Source organism: Zalophus californianus, chromosome 3, assembly GCF_009762305.2.
Source record: "Zalophus californianus isolate mZalCal1 chromosome 3, mZalCal1.pri.v2, whole genome shotgun sequence".
Taxonomy (NCBI): Eukaryota; Metazoa; Chordata; class Mammalia; order Carnivora; family Otariidae; genus Zalophus; species Zalophus californianus.
In genome coordinates this window covers 180925395-180942121 of record NC_045597.1, presented here as the reverse complement: position 1 = coordinate 180942121, position 16727 = coordinate 180925395, and the positions used below count along the sequence as shown (strand labels likewise).

General features: G+C 47.3%; 1 protein-coding gene across 2 annotated transcripts in view; it reads left to right on the top strand.

The window, feature by feature from the left end:
- The first annotated feature begins 1213 nt into the window (after positions 1–1213).
- The window catches only part of SERPINE2 (serpin family E member 2), a 60158-nt gene continuing 44644 nt past the window's right edge, over positions 1214–16727 (top strand). The window contains exons 1-3 of one of the 2 annotated variants that reach the window (XM_027590816.2): positions 1281–1425; positions 8384–8526; positions 8663–8824. In XM_027590816.2, the coding sequence (XP_027446617.1) occupies positions 8805–8824 (20 nt within the window). In that variant the 5' untranslated portion in view covers positions 1281–1425; positions 8384–8526; positions 8663–8804. Of the gene's footprint in view, positions 1426–8383; positions 8527–8662; positions 8825–16727 lie in introns of both variants that reach the window. The other variant, XM_027590817.2, reaches the window with a different exon arrangement.

Genomic DNA, 16727 nt, shown 5'->3' with positions numbered 1-16727 from the left:
GGCAGTCATTAAGTCGATCACGGGGGCCAGGGGAGAGCATGTTAGGCAGAGAGAACAAGGAAAAAGCATTTATATCCTGCCCTGTAATTAAATATGAATATTAGGCATGACTGTAAAATAATGAAACAGGTTTTCTTTTTGTGGACTGGGAGCCAACCCTCCCATAGCATGTTTCCCTGTAAGAGAGGCTGTGAATACCCTCAGGCTGGCCCAGATTTTACACTTTTTAAAGTGACTCCTTCACCCCAACACACACATACACACACACCGTCTAGCATGGCCGCCTACACACCAATTGTAGATCATCCAAGTTGCTCTCATCAGTAGATGCAACCTTATTCCACCGCTGTGTCTTAGGAGATTTACCACATTTCCTTCTCACAGTTGGGGCCGTGGGCCTGCCGGTGAGGATTCTGCACTGAGGGCAACATAAATTATGTCATTAAAGTTGTGTCCCCACAAACCCAAGTTGACGCGAAGAAGGACTGCATGTATGAGATCTGGGTAATACAGCTGGGAGCCAGAGGGTGATATGTCGCCCGCCTCCGGGGGCTGCGCCTCTGTTGCGCACAAGGTCCCATCCGTTGTAGTTACCGACTGGGAAGGACTGGATTCCCAGGACTCTGCGGGTACCTCACGCTGTCACCGCAGCCACAAATCCACATTTCTAGATTCCCTTGTCTGCCATCTGGCTACGGCGACCAGCCGACCAGGAGAAGTCGGCTCCGGGGCACCCCGCGAAGCGTCTCGAGGGGCGCTCTGCCCCTCCCTGGCCGCGACCCGGCACCGTTATCCCCATCACCCAGACCGGTGGGTACGGTCCCGGGGCACCCCCCGTGTCTCCCCCAGGGGGCAGCCAAGACGACTTGCCAGCGTCCCCGGGACGCGCCGCGAGCCCTTGGGTCCCTCCCTGTCCCCACACACGGCCGGACCCCGTCGACCCACGTGCAGCCCGGCGGGGGCTGGCGCCGCACCCCGAGCTCGGCGCGTCTCCCGCCGCGATCCGGGCGCAACCCCACGACTTGGAGGGTTTGGGGGCGGCAGCCGCGAGGCAGCGGCCGGAGTGGGGGGGCGTCCCGGCGTGCGGGCGCGGGGACGCTGCGGCCCGCTGGACACAAAGGAGGCGGCGGGAAGGCGGGGCGGGCGGGCCGGGGGCGGGGGCGGCAGGAAGGGGCGGGGGCGGGGCGGGCAGCGATAAAGCCCCCGCCGCCGCGGCCGCCCAGCCTGCGCTGTGGGACTGCCGGGCTGCTCGGGCTGCGCGGCGAGTGCAGGCGCCGCCGCCTCTTCGCTTCCCCGACCTGCCTCGCCGCCGCCGCCGCCCGCTCCCGGTCCTCCGACTCTCCGCCCTGCCGCCACCCAGCTCCGGCTCCGGTTCCGGCTCCGGCCGCTCTCACCGCCGCCACTGGGGATCCCGAGCGAGGGGTGGTGAGTACGGGCTGCGCGCCCCGCGGCCGATCGCGGGCGCCGGGGGCGGGAGGGGCGCGGCGGGCGTGCCCCCTGCGCCGGCCACGGTCCCGGGGCTCTGCGCGCCGCCCGCTCCGCGACCTTGCGTCCGGCCCGGAGGCTGCGGGGCGTGCGGGGCGAGCGGGGCCCCGGGGCGGCGACGTCGAGGCGGAGGAACTTTCTCAGCCTCCCTCGGGCTGCCTCGGCCGAGACTGCGTACGCGCCCGGCTCTGTGCCCGGCCCGCGGGGAGCCGGAGGAGGACCCGGGCCGGGCGAGGAGGGGGCCGCGACGGCTGTGGCGTCCAGGTGTGCCCGCAGCTGGGAGTCCCGGGGCCGGCGTGGTTTGTGCCGGCGCATCCTCGCTGGCGCCGGTGACCCTGAACCAGAGGTACCCAGGTACTAGGCAAGCGTCCTCTACCCTGTACTTTGCGTGTGCGCTGCCTGTTGGGGAAAGACAAACCGACTCTGTGGTTACCGCTGCCCGATCAGGGTTGGGGTGACCAGTGGTTTGGGGGAGAGCCTTTAAATTGGCCTCTGGCAATCAGTTCAACCCTATGGAGCAGATTTTTGCTATTTTCATCATCTGTAGAAATGGGAATCGAGACACTGATTAGTGGCTACAGGTAAGGTGAAAGTGTACTCAGAAATTCTGGGCGGAATTAGGTGTTTAATTTGCCTGCGAACTGAGCGGGGATGGAAGGCTTCTATTACATAAGACAGCACTCCACCTTCAGGTGTTATGGGAGATGCTATTGAAGGTTTTAATGTTTTAATGAACGAAAAATAATCATATGTGTCTCTCTTGAGAAATCTCAAATGCTTTTGTGTCTTGCTTTCACCACTTTGCAGAGAACGTTCTTATATTTAGCATCAACATAAAAAGGTGTTTGAAGGTTTGACTGGCGCTTTCAAGCCAGGAAGCAGTTTACTTCTCTGAACTGTTCAGGAACAATTTACGTGATAATTTTGTACTTTGGAGATTTTATATTCAAAGTTGAACAGAGATAACTGGAAGAAATGTAAGCATTGCTAATTTGTATATCTAAAAGCAAACTTCAAAAATTGAAGATACTTTCAATGCTCTCTGCATATCTAAATCAATAATTATTGCTGTTTGCAGTATTTCAGCAAAAATTATCTTCAGCTATGCAAATGAAGGTGTTAGCCTAAATAATCTAAGGATCCTTTCAACCCCCAAATTTTGATTCTACATTAAAATGATGTTTGAAAATACTGTACAGTGTTGGGCAGTTACTGAAGGTCATAAAGATGTCATCCATCCTTTTTTCTAAACAAAAATGAATCTATGCGGAAAATTTCTGCCTCCTATGAACTTCACATATTAGTGTAATTTTAAAAGAACAAAAATGACTCAGTCTCCAAAGGACATTAGTTTTTAAGTTCCACCCATGGGTGGAATAAATACCAGTGAGAGATTGAGGTATTAGAGTTGGAAATGAGCCATGTCCCACCCACCCCTCTGTGTGACCATCCTCTGCCAGCTAGTCATCTCCTTCAGGGACTTTGGCTCCTGGGCTTTTGCTCCCCCTCCTGTCCCAAAGTCCATGTAGGGGATGCTCTCTATTCCCACTTACTTGACCATCTCAAATCCAGTGACCTCCACCCGCTCTAGCAACTGAGTCCTCCAACTATATTGAAGTCTTGCCCTCGCTCAGAGATGCTCATCTTCTGAAATCAGAAACATCAGTGTCTCAATATCTCAATCACAAGTTCCTGCCTTCCAGGTTGCAAACTAGTGTTCCCATTGCAGCTCTTCCTCAACACAAGAGACCTCTTTCCCTCCCTCCTTCCGGTTCAAAAGGTGACTTCATGGCCCGCTCTACCTGGAAAGTAGGGGCCACTGAATTGAAGTCTCTCCATGTCTTACCCCATTTCCCTCCTACAAACTTTTCCAAATTTGCCCCCTCATCCAAGACATCTTCTTAAGCACCTACTGTGTCCAGGCGCTTTGCTTGGCTCTGAAGTGTGATAAATACAGCAGATTCTTGCTGTCTTGGAATGGTCATTCTTGTGGGAAGAAACAGATGAAAAGCAAACATAATTATGCTATGATAAAATGAATAGGGTAGAATAATAGAAAAAAATCAAGTTGGGGCAGGGAACTCAGGGAAGATTAGAGAGAAGGCCTCCCTTTGGCACTGCCTAGGGTCTCTCCGTGAACTCTTTCCTAATTTAACAGTATTTTTAGAATGCCATCATCTTCCTTGTCCCTGCACCCCCACCTCCTCTCTAGCGACCACTGTGTCTCCCGGGCTTCTCAAATGAGTTAACATTTCCCCTGTTCTCTGCTTTCTTCTCAGCTCCCTGTGAGCTGGCCAGAGGCTCCCCCAAAGTAGGAGAAGACCCCACAATTCCTGAACAGTGATCCTGCACATTCTCTCTAGACTTCCCTATGGCATTGGATATGGACCTTTCCTTCCTTTCGGATACTTTTTCTTTCTTCCCTAGTTGCTGTGTCCCCCTGGTTTTCCCTCTGCCTCCATTGCCTCTCCACTACCTCCTGGGGTTACCCAGGGCTCTGTCCTGATCTCTGTTCTGCTCTATACAGAGTCATTGGGTGAAGCACATTCCCCAAGCCTCAGCTATCGTCAATACAAAGTAAGCCCCAGATTGGTGTCTCCAGCTAGTTACCTACAGTCCGGTGGGTTTATCCATCCAGCCTTGTAGGCAAACAACCCACAGTGAGTCCAAGACTGACTGATTTTAGTTCTCATCATCCACCCCATACCCATTCCATCATCGGCCAAAATTTGCCTTGTTTTTTTTTTTGGCGGCAGCTCTGCCAGTCACCAGGGTATTAAAGCAGAAACCTTCCGGAAAGGCTAGACTCCCTCAGCACTCCCCGCATGCAGTCACCAAGCCCTATTGCTTCTCCGTGCTGTGAAATCACCTCACCCTCTGCTGTAGTCACAGTGGCCCGGCCCTGCTTCAGAGGCCAGAACCAGCAAAATGGTGGCCAGCGTGCCATTTCCAGTTGGCAGATGTGTTGTTGGCCTGAACAAAGTATACAAAAATTGAGTTAATATTAGAAATATTAAAATACCACTTGCATTTACAGCTTCTTTTAAAAATCAGAAGACCTGGAACACAAGGCCTCCAGTCCCGTGTGGCAACACTTGGCTCGCGTGGAGTTTCCAGCGCCCAACTACGCTGGCGGTCGCTTGCTTCTTGGTTCTCCCTGGACCTGTGGTCTTCATTTACGGTAGCCTCCTGGCTCCCACGGGCTCCTGAGTTAGCACCCATAGGCCAGGGAGGCCAGCGGCAGCCTGTGAATCCCTGGTGCCTAACTGTACAGCCTCCTGCCAGATTTCTCATATCCTAGCGTTGTACCCGTTTGAACTGTCTCCCACATCAGTGCTGGGGTGACTTTCCTCGGTTCCTCCAAATCCAGTTCTGCTGGTGTCCCTCCTGATAAAGACCCTGCTTCCCTCTTGCCTTTGGGGCAAACCCTGACTCTGAAGGCACAGCCCTGTTGTATCAGGGGTTAGGCAGCTCCAATGGAGAGGTAAGCTATTGTCTTTATGAGGTACTGCCCCTCAGTTTCTCAACACACCTTGGAACTTCTGTAAGGAGAATGGGGTTACATATTCCAGTGTTACCTCACCTGTATCGAGATGTAGTCTCTGCTGTCTATAAACCCTTTCCACAGACCTCACCACCCTCCTGCTTCCTCACCACCGCCTTGGGCGCAGATGGGGACAGGGTGGATTCCACGGTAGGGGAGACTGTAAATACAGAGGCAGGGGCTGCCCCAGGAGCCCTCAGCCCTTGGAAAATGGCAGGCTCCGTTTAACCCCTGGTGCCCAGAGTCCTGTGGCGTGCTCCCGAGGTCATTCTCGGACCCTGTGTCACAGAACTCCTCCGCAGTCAGCCAGGGAACTTGCCGCGGTGCTCCACCATCTTCCCAGCAACCTCTCGGGCTGCTGGCCCTTTGCAATGACCTGACGAAGTCTACATTTTCTTCCACTCCTTCCCACCTCCCCGCCTTGTGCCCTTCCCCAAGCTTTATTTTCTTGCAAAACCGAAGTTCCTGCAGACTCCTCACACTGTGGCGCTGCCATGCCTCTTCGCCTGTGCTCCTACTGGACCTCAGCCTAGAATTCTCTTTCTCCATCCTCTGCGTTCATTGTCTGGTTCACTTCCCCCTTTTCGAGACTTGGGTCCTGTATCATCTGTTCCACAAAGTCTTTCCTGAAAACCACTACCCCCAGCCCTCCCTGGTACGTGTGGAGTGCCCCGTGGAGGCCTCTCCAATGGCAGGTACTGCATTGTAGCTACGTGCTTTCCCCACTAGACTCTGAGTGCAGTGAAGATGGACCTGTGTTTTAGCTTCATTTGCACTCACCATGGTGCATTATCCAAGGGCATTTAATGGATATCTGAACTGAGCCATATTTCTATTTTTCATAAGTTTAGTCCAAACTTTATTAAAGAGTGCTTATCTTTTGGGCTTGGAGGGGAGCTTCTCCACCACCACCACCACCACCACCACCACCACCACCACCACCACCCCCACCACCCCCACCAGGACCTCCACTCCTGTTTTGGTACTTCTGCATTAAGTATATATATTTTCACAGCAAAAAAAAGTTTTAAAAATTAAAAAGTTAAAATCTTTTTGATCAATCATGTCTTTTGAGATAGAGCATTACTTAGGAAAAAGCAGAAGTCTAACCCGGAAGTACTTCTGTACCTATATTCACTTCAGTTATCCTCATCTGAACCTCTTTTGGCTTGGTTCTGTCTTCCTTGAGATCCACTGGCTGGGCTGTGCCCTATTTTGTGGTTTGTACAAGGTAGAGAATTCTCTCTGGCTTCCGTTAACTTTTTCAGTGATGGTGATGTGTGCCTTCTTGCTGACTTTTTTTTTTTTTTTTTGCCTTGGTGGTTTTTTGGCTGATATCTTCAGTCAAGTTTGATGGAAAGAGCCCTACGTTGAGAGAGAGTCTGGGCTGTGCTGCCCGTGATTTGTATAGTTAATCATCTAGAACTTAATGTTTTATCTATACAATGGGTGTGATGAAATCAAAGATGTCATTAAAAAAAAAACAACAAAAAACAACCTGGGACACCTGTGGGACTCAGTCGGTTAAGCATCTGACTCTTAATTTCAGCTCAGGTCATGATCTCAGGGTCCTGAGATCCAGCCCTGCATTGGGCTCCACGCTCAGTGAGGAGTCTGCTTATCCCTCTCCCTCTGCTCCTCCCTCCACCCCTCTCTTTCTCTCTCTCTCTCTCTCTCTCTCAAAAAAAAAATTAAATTAAAAAAAAAAACCCTAAAACTTCTTGACTTACTTTGCTTTTTGGTCCCGCTTTCTCATCAAGATCAGATCTAGATGAAATTTTTTCTTAAATGCATTATTTAATGTTTATCTACATGAAATTCTTATCCCTCTCTTTCTCTCTCTTTTAAATCTATGAAGTCACTCAGCTTGGATCTTTAGTACTCAGAAATAGCACTGAGGGCCAACATGAAGATTTAGTTTGTATCCCCACTTAAAGGCATTTATAAAAAATGTTAAATAAATTGGGTCCCCTATACTTGATCTTCTTTGTAAACCACTCTCTCTACCCATGAATGTGCCTAGCTTCTCTTTCCCAAACCATCATTCCTCATGAGTAGATTGCATGTCTGATCTGAAAGTCAAAGTTGGGTTAAAAAAAAAAAAATCACCCTTAGGTATGGAGTAGAGTCAAATGTAATAAACTACATCTTCAGGTTATTTCTTACCTTTTAAGTTCACAGTTCATCTAAGAGCACTGAAAGAGTAGTAGGATTTTATTTCTCTTTTGAGAAATGCTGCCTTTCACCCAAACAGGGCAGGTCTATTTACACAGTCAATGATTCTCCCCTTATTCTGCTGTTAGGTTTCTAGGTCTGGATGTAAGCCCAGTCCAGAGAAGTTGGCATTCCTTCTGGGGCTCTTTTTTGTGCATGGGGATGTACACTGAGCCTAAGCAATTCTCTGTTTGCAATTCCATTCCTGCATTTGGACAGACATGTCCCCTGTTTCATCCTTGAATTCCTTCAAAGGTTGGGGTAGACACCCCAGTTCAAGGTCAGCCCAGGAACACCTCATGCTCTTGCTTCAGGTTGACCTCAGACATTGCTCTTTGCTTCAGAGGGGATAATTCCAGAATTGGAACCCACTGTGCCTTTCTATTTTTATTAGTTAATTCTTGGGAGAAAGATAATGTGGAGGAGATTTTAATATAAAAGGGAAAAAATCCTATGAAAAGGCAGAAAGGATTTCTTGTAGTGACTGCAAATCTTGGTAAATGTACTTTGTTTTGTTGTTGTAATGCCCTCCCCCACTTGCTGCAGCGAGAACTCTGGTAACCTGGGGAATTTCTCTTAAGAACATACCAAAAATAGCATCAGCGCTTTCTCCCCCCACTTTCCTTTCTATTTAGTGCCAACTAATATAGCTACAGAGAAAATAACCACTTGTTTTTGCCTAAGTTTTTATGGACCAAATCTTGAAAGTGGGTGTGGGTATGTGAGAAAGTTTAACACCAAATATGAAGCCCACTTGAAAATGACTAAGGTGACTGCAAATGAAAATAGATTTTTCTCCCTTTCTTTTGAGAAAATGCTATATAAATAATGGCAGTGCTTGCTTCTTCTACTAAATTTATTTTTCATTCTTGAAATAAGGAATCTGCTTAGGAAGAAATGATCTTGAGGGTTTGGTCACTGTTCAGATTATATGAGCTATTAACTACTGCATTATCTTTTGGTTACAAGTGCAGAAACCCAAGTCAGTGTAAGTGATGCAAAAAGATGGGGTGCAAGGGGGACCTGGTGGCTTACAGTGCAGACCCTGAGATGGTGGGGGTGCCTCTGGTGCAGGAGGTGACTGAAACCAGAGACTCGGGGCTTTAGGGCTCTTTTCTCTCCCTCTGTGTCTCTTTGCAGGTGGTCTTCATCCTCTCTGGGACCAGCCTAATGACCCAAGAGGGAAGAGGGGCTTCCTGCCAGTTCCAGTTGGAAAACTCCTAGGGAGGCACTCTGATTGCCTCATTTTGGGTCATGTGCCTTTCCTTGGACCAATGGCTGTGGTGAGGGGAACGGGGTACTGTGATTGGCCAGAGTCTGAGTCACATCTTCAAACCTGTGGTCGGGAGGGGAAAGCGTATTGAGAGGGGTGTGCTGGACAGGCAAGTTACCCCAACTGCCATTAATATTTGTTTCCAGTTGATGGAGGCTCTCTGTTGTCTCCTGGAGCCTCATCCCTGTCTGCACGACAGATAGTAGCATCCTCCACTCGCTCAGTTGGGAAAGAGGAGTGTGCAGCAGCTGTAGTATCCGTGGTCCTACATACAGCCTGTATGTGTCAATGCCGGATCCTGAACCCAGGTGTGTAAATGTGTGAACTGTGGGCTGATACCGTGAATTTTCAAAGATTCATAGCTCATCAATATTTATAACTTTTCAAAAATAAGTTCTTGTCAAATAACACGCCTCCTTTCAGAAGACCATCTTCTCAGTTGGATGCTTGATATCCTTCAGTAACACAACCAAAACTCACGGAAAGAGGCTAATATTTTTGCCTTCTGTTGGAAGTAAGCTTTTTAGACCTGTTGCTGCCCCACACCCCTGCCCAGTTTATTCCTTAGACACTTGTTTTTGTTTTGTTTTTGTTTTTTCCTAGGACTCAAACTCTAAAATTAGTACTGACCTTTGGACTGAAAAGGTAGAGCGCATTTACCCAGAGTTGAGGGAATAGCTTAGGCTGAGCTGGATAAAAGTTAACATAATCAAACAAGGACTGCGACATGACTTTTAAAAGATGCCTAATTGAGGGGCACCTGGGTGGCTCAGTTGGTTGAGTGGTCAACTCTTGATTTGGACTCGGGTCATGATCTCAGTCCTGGGATCGAGCCCCGCATGAGGCTCCTTGCTCAGAGTGGAATCTGCTTGAGGATCCTCTATCCCTCTCCCTCTGCCCCGCAGCTTGTGCTCATGCATGCTCTCAAATAAATAAATAAATCTTTAAAAAAATACCCGATTGAACTTCACAAATGTGTGGAGAATTAGCTTAGAACATTGAGATATAATTTTTGTTTTTATAGGGTTTTTTTTTTTTTTGAGGAGAGAGAGAGAGAGAGGGAAAGAGTGCGTGCACACACGTGCACGAGAGGGGGGATGAGGGGCAGAGGGAGGGAGGGAGAGAGAGAATCTTAAGCAGGCTCCATGCCCAGTGCATTAGGCTCAATCTCGTGACCCTGAGATCATGACGTGGGCTAAAATCAAGAGTTGGGCGCCTAACCAACTGAGCTACCCAGGCACCCCTTATAGTTTTGTTTTGTTTTTTTAAATAGTTACCTTTTTTTTCAAAATTTGTCCTGTCTGAATGGCATACTTTCCCCTCCCCTCGCCTGTCCCCCACCTCTCCTTCCTTAGTACAGTGCAGTACTTAAGAGTATGGAAGGTTTGGAGGCCAATAGACTGGTCTGAATCTAGATTCTGTCAGTTACTAGCTCGAGATCAGGAGGCCATAGATGATTTACTAAACTTCTCCAAGCCTCAGTTTCTTCATTTGTGAGTTGGACATGAAGGTAACTGTGGCTTAAGTTTGGGAGGATGAGGTGGAGTATATACTGTAGGTGCTGAGCACAGGGGCTAGAACGGAGCTGCCTTCCAGGACATGACATGGCGGTAGGGTTCTGTTTGTCACCGTAGTCCAGGCAAGCATTTCTCTCCTACAGGACTCCTGTTTTCATTGTGTCTTTGATCCGGTGACTGAGGGACTCGCTCTGTGTGTTCACATGCTTGGTTTCCAGACCTGTAACACTCTCAGTGGGCAGTACTCCCAGTGATCAGCTGGTCATCGGTCCTTTCCGCAGGCTTCCAGCTCTTCTAATAATTGGCTGTGGAGCGAAGGATGGTCAGTGCGGGAAGTAAACTCCCTCTCACACCTGTGTGAGGAAATGTAAACAGCTGTGGTACCAGGAGGTCTTTCTCGGGGCACATTGCAGGCTAGCCCTGTCAGCTTGGGTGCTTCATATATATATGTTAACTATGAAGAATTAATAAATGTCTTTGCAGCAGAAAAATAATCTATTTGGTTTAATATTTGGGTCTTTGCAAATGTGGTACCCAGAGTCTTCTCTCTTTGTTCTTGTTTCTCAGGCTGTGAAAAAGTCCTGTATCCAGTGATATCCACTGATATCCAGATACCCAGAAATAATAATTTTGAACACATACTGAATAGATTTTAAACACACAGTCCTTTAATTATGACTTGATTCCCTCAGGATACAGAAGATTTTCTATGAATGTTGGACTAGCCTCGGCAGACTTTCCCGGATAGGAAATGTATTTTCTGCTGCCATTAGTAGGAGATTTTAGGATTTTACTGGCAAATAGCCATTTGGGATTTTATACAGCACTCAGTGTGTGTCCACACCTGAATTGTTGCTCGGACAGTGGGATACAAGGTGCCAGGGAGATTGATTCTGTGTGACGACTTAATTATAAGGAGAGCTTCCTTTTCCCAAAGGTGTGGATTTTCTCTTTGAAATTAATTTACAGATAGACTCATATCTTATGCCAAACCTATGTTCATTTCTTAATGACACTTAATTAAAGTAGCAATTTAGAGGATTGGCCAGAGATGCCAAAGTATGCATCGTCAACCTGTCCTTGTGCAGCACGGTGGTAAATCATGAATATCAAAGTGCTAATCATACTCAACGGTGAATTAATTCAGCAAGTACTGAACACATAGTTGTTTCCATGCATGTATGTTACTCATTAGCCTACAGTTTCTTTTGGGTAGGATAAGTATGTAGTTTTTACATGTACAATGGCAAAATCATGCTTTTTGTCTTCCTTTCTACCTTGTGTTGTGGTTCTTTGTGTTTTATCTCCCCTGTTAGGAACCCTCGAGGATTTTTTTGGTCTATCTTATCCTCCTGGGTTCGTTCCACAGTACCTGATGCCGAGGAGCCCAAAAGGGAAGAAGGAAATGAAAGAGCGTGGATCTTCAGTGTGTCAAGTACTGTTAGGCACATTTTATACATGATCTTATTGAATCTCAACCACCCTTGGAAGGTTGAAATGAGTCCTAGCTGGCAGGCAAGGAAACGGAGATTGGGGTGTGTGGAGCACCCTGCCGAGAATCTCACCCATGGGATATTCACTCCAAGTCTGCGTGTCTCCACAGTAGAGATCTTTCATCCTGAAACGTTGTTTTCAGGGAGTGACTGAAACTAGACAGTGGTGTCTGGGCAACAGTGCAGGGCCCCACACATGAGATGTCAGAGCATGCTGGACAGGGTGAACTTGGGAATCAGATGAACCTGGGTTTAAGCCCCAGCTCTACAGTTAGTCGTTTGATGTCCACAAAATACTTTCCTCTCTGGGCTTCATTTCCAGAGCTGGAGCTGATGAGGATATTCCCTTCTTTGTAGAGAAAGCTAGCATTGTCCCTGCTTCACAGACAGGGAGCTAGCAAATGGTGACTTAAATCACTTGGCAAGGTCAGGGCTGAGGCAAGTTGAGAACTTGGGTCTCTGCTCCTGTCCCTTGTCACCTCTCCAATCATCAAGTCTGGGTACAGCAGCCAGAACTGCAATCACTTGTCATCTACCCTTGATCAGCCCCCAGAGCACCCCGCTGACTTGTGGACACTCACCATCCATCCCTTAGAGCCACTTGGCTGATTCATGTCTCCTCTTCTCTGTGTTGTTCACCCCCATCTTCTTGAAGAGGATTATTCCCAGAGAGTAAAGAGATTCCCCAAGACTTATTCCTGATGCATCTGCCCCACACAAGACTTCAAAATGGCAGCCCTATTGTGTTTGGGTGCATTTGGTTTAAGAACTAGTTTTTCAGCCAGACACTCTGAGGGACCTAGAAGTCTCCACAGCACAGGTTGACCTTTGAGGATCTTATATGTTTCGATTAGAAAGGGCATATCTGTGATACTTTAACAGTCCAAGATGAACAGTTTCACAAATCGGTGACCTCCCAACAGTTCAAGAGCCATGGTACACTGTCATGGGCGGACGCAACAAGGGGGTACATTTTCTGTAGAGGATTTCAGTGCAGTGGTAAAAATACCTCAAAATTGGTTAGCTTTTTATTATCATCAAGTACCATGTTGATCAACTCTTCTTCCCCTGGAGCAGACCCATCAGCCTGACTGACCCCCAGTACTGCACTAGGTCAGTAGTAATTCACTGCCAAAATGAGTGCTTTGCATGAGATGTCTGGAAGGCCAGACCGGAGGGGTTAGTGTGGACTCAGTCCCTGGGAAGGCTGCACAGAAGCCCTCTCCCTTCCCTCTTTGTGGGGAAGGACTTCAGGAGAGCAAGCAGTGTGTGACCCCCGATGACTAGTCTAGTCGTGGTGCCAATGTAAGTCATGGACTGTGGAAGCTCTTTACGTGCATGGCCCCCCTGCATTCTCTTGACAGCCTTGAAAGGCTGGTGGCCCGAGGTGGTTCTGTAGATGAGGAACCCGGAGGCTCCCTGAGATTCGGGAATGAGGGCAAGTGATGGATAGTCTCTGGGTCACTGTTTCCTTCTGCATGAAATAAAGGTAGGAATGCCCAGCTTTCCAGGAAGCTAGGAGGCTCATCAGTGCTAATGCTAAAGCCCTTTACTCATAGAAGGTTCCTAAATATCAGTTACTATCAATGGTCGTGCACGGGAGAGGTAAGTCTATGCACAATGTGAAATATTGTCAAGTAGCTGATAAACGCAAATGTCTAGATAGCCTTCATGGGTAATGCAGTCCTTATTTGTTTTTTTTCTTTTGCATTATTCTCCACAAAACCCTTTCTGCTCTAAATTTTGTCGATTGCTACTTACTGATTTGTAATAATAATAAGTGTTGGCCATTTAGTCTTTCAAATGCTCTCCATGAGTAAATACAAGGAGGTAACTCCTTCATGGAGGAGAGATCAGTTCTCTTAAGAAAAAAAAAAAAGAAAAGAAAAGAATATTCGTGGGCAACTTCAAAAAGGTGTAAAGCCTTACAACTTTTCCTTTCATTGAATGCTCATGAGTACAAGACACTGGAGACTATAAAACTGCATCAAGACTTGGTCTCTTCCTGGTCAGGCATGCAAGGCAAAAGTACTGCCAAAGTGATGCCTTAATAAGTTATTAAAAGCACCAAAATATGTAATTTTTCTCTGTGAAAAAAGTGTTTTCTAATTTGAAAACTGTGTGCATGGATACGAAAGGACAAATGTCCCCAGGATCATTCCTCAGGGAAATTGGGGGTTGCTATATGTTAGGGTCCTTTCAAAGTCTCCCATTTGCAAAGATCATGATAAGTTCATTAGTCAGAGTTCACCAAAAGCCCTGGATGGATGAGACTTATAAGTGAGTCTTGCAAACAAAGGGAGAAGGGCACATAAGCCTGCCATCCCCTTAATCAGTATTTATTCTGAATGTTCATAGAGGTTGCACTGTACAAGAGGGTTTAAAAAAAAAAAGGCACAGAATTAGAATACAGATTTAGTAATTATTCCTGAGGTCATGACTTCACAATTGCCAAATTTTAAGTGCTCTGTTCATTAAGATAATGCTGATTGCTATAATAAATAAATCCAACTATGTGCCATGTCACAAACTTCCATTTGCATAATGCCCCAAATGGGCACGTCTGTTCCAAACCTGGTGAATCAGGGAGCCAGCCTCTTTCTCACTTCCAGCTCCACTTGACTTAGCAGCAGTTTCCAAGGTCATGATCCTTGTCAGCATCAAGCTGGTGGAAGCAGAAAGATCACAGAGGATTGCATATGGCAGCTCTTGATGGGCCAGGTCTAAGAGTGGCGTACATCACTCCTGTTCCCATTTTATTGACCACGTTTCAGTCTCATGGACACTTCCACGTACAACAGAGGCTAGGAAGTGTAGCCCTAGCTCTGTGTTTGGGAAGGAGAAGGAATGGGTTTGCTGAGGAGATAGCTACTCTCTGTTAAATGAAGTTTCACGAAGACTCTAAGGCACTTTAAAAAGTCACACAGTAACATGCGTGGCTATCATGTATATATTTTCTTCTATGAAGGCAACTGCCTCGATGGCCTATGAAGGACTTCGTATGGCTTCCGAGAGATTTTTCAGTGACGGTGTGGCATATAGATTTGAAAAGTTCTGTATCATAGGCAACTTGGACAAAAAGGAGATGATGTACTTGGGAAAGTTGTTAGACAACTTGGAGTGATGACAGGCTTGGAGAAGATGTCTGGGAAACCTCTGAGTTAAATTGCTTCATGGAAGGGGAGAATGGAAAGAAAAGTACCATTTCTGAATCGTAATATATGTGATTTCACACCTTCGTCATGAAGTTTAGTCAGGTTGACCAAAACTTGGGTGGGCAGGAGTGGGAGGTGTTGGGGATCTTCTCGTTGGGAAAAAGAGGAAGTCCGTCTTCAATGGGAGAGAACCGTCTCCTCCAGCACATATGGTAATTAGAACTTAATCAAAGAAATAGACGAAAGGACCAGGGATTGGACAAGGAGGAGGCAGGTGACAGGAGCAGCCCTGCCCTCTCTGGGAGAAGCCTCTGGCAGCATCTGACTTGTGGGCATATCCGTGTGGTTTCTTGCTGTGTGATGTGGGCAGATTAGTCAGCATCTCTGTTACCTCAGCTGTATCTGGAGGGGCTCATGTGAGATTCAATGAGATGACATGTTCACAGGGCTGTCAACGCAGTAGGAGCTCTATAAATGCCCTTCCCTCAACCCCCCTCCTGTGCAGCTACCCCCCAGCTCCATTGTTAGTGAACATCGTCTCTGTAGCTGGCTATGAGAAACTGGGGAGACGGTTCTCCCCTATAAAATGTGACTTGATGCTGAAAAGAAGCTCAGCTCCTCCATCCCTAGAGATTCCTCCGTGCAATCAATACCTGACAGCAGAGGTTAGACAGAGAGAAAGAACTTTCATTAAGTCATCGATTTTTAATTCCAGAATTCCTTATTCTTCTGCCTTTGCGCCGGATGTGGGGAAGTAAAAAGCTGGTCTTGCGGGAAAAGTTGTGTGGTGCCTAAGAGTTGTCACATCGTTGTCCAGGATGATGTCTTATGTGATCCTCATAGCAACCTTCTGAGGTATGGGATGCAAGAGGAGGGTCATCATTGATTTTATAGATGAGGAAACTGAGTCACAGTTGGTGCGATTTGTCCGAAGCAATTTGTCTGATGCCGGCAGGCCTGGGACTAGTCTATAGGCCTATCCCACAATTGTGTTAACGTGGACACAGGTTTCTTCTGTGAAATAGCTGAACACGCCCCCTCCCCGCCCCCCAAAATCCCTTCAGAAGCCATTAGCAAGATGCTCAGCAAGAGAAATAAAGTCAGGCTAAAGGAAGAACCTCAGTACTTGGGTAGCTAAAGCCAAGTTTGGAATCATGCTTCCCATTACTTCAGATGGTTTCTGAGCTTTGCAGAACTTTGCTGGTTTGCTGGTTGCTTGCTGGAAGTAAACATGAAAATATAGAGGGGTCATCTTTTAAAATATTACTTTGGGATTTTGTTTGTTTACAAACTCTTTGTACTGAAAGAAGTGAGCAGAGGATCAGAGATCACAGCAGAGGAGCCTTTCTTGAAGTTATTGACTATTTTATCTTCCCCATCCCTCATTCCTTCTTCCTACTTCAGAAGTATTTCTAGATCTTTTGCCTATAGATAGATATATGTATATTTATTTCAGAAGATGTCTGCCTCATATAATTTCCCTCCGGAAGTTAAAATGAGGGGACCAGGGAACCATTCCCTGTTATACTCATTCCCAACCTCCTCTGCATGACTGTTTCACTTGTAATAAATAAATACCAAACACTCACACTGAGAGATTCAGATGGGGTTAGCCTGTTTGGGTCTCCCAAGCCAAGACTGGGTAAAGAGGGGGCTTAGTCACCAGAACTGGACGGGAAACTGAGGAAGAAGAGAGGAAAGTGTGCCCAGGTGTCATAGGATCACTTTCTGGAGGCTGCCAAACTTAACCTCAAAGCAGCACTACAGCCATCTAATGAAAAATGGAATGTAATGGCTCTGTATCCACAACTGAATCCAGTTTTAATACAACATCATTAATCTATTTAGAGGGAGGATAGGAAAGATGCTGCCTGTCCGTTTGCCCTGAGCCTTTCTCGTTCCTGAACTGTGTCCGTGAACCTACCAGGGGATGGAGGCGTATCAGGAGGCTGATGGAGCCATACTGCTCTCTTCCTTCCCCGGCTCCTCAACACAAGTTCAGCCCTATCCTACCTTCCTCTTGTTTGCCTGGGGGAAAAAAAGATC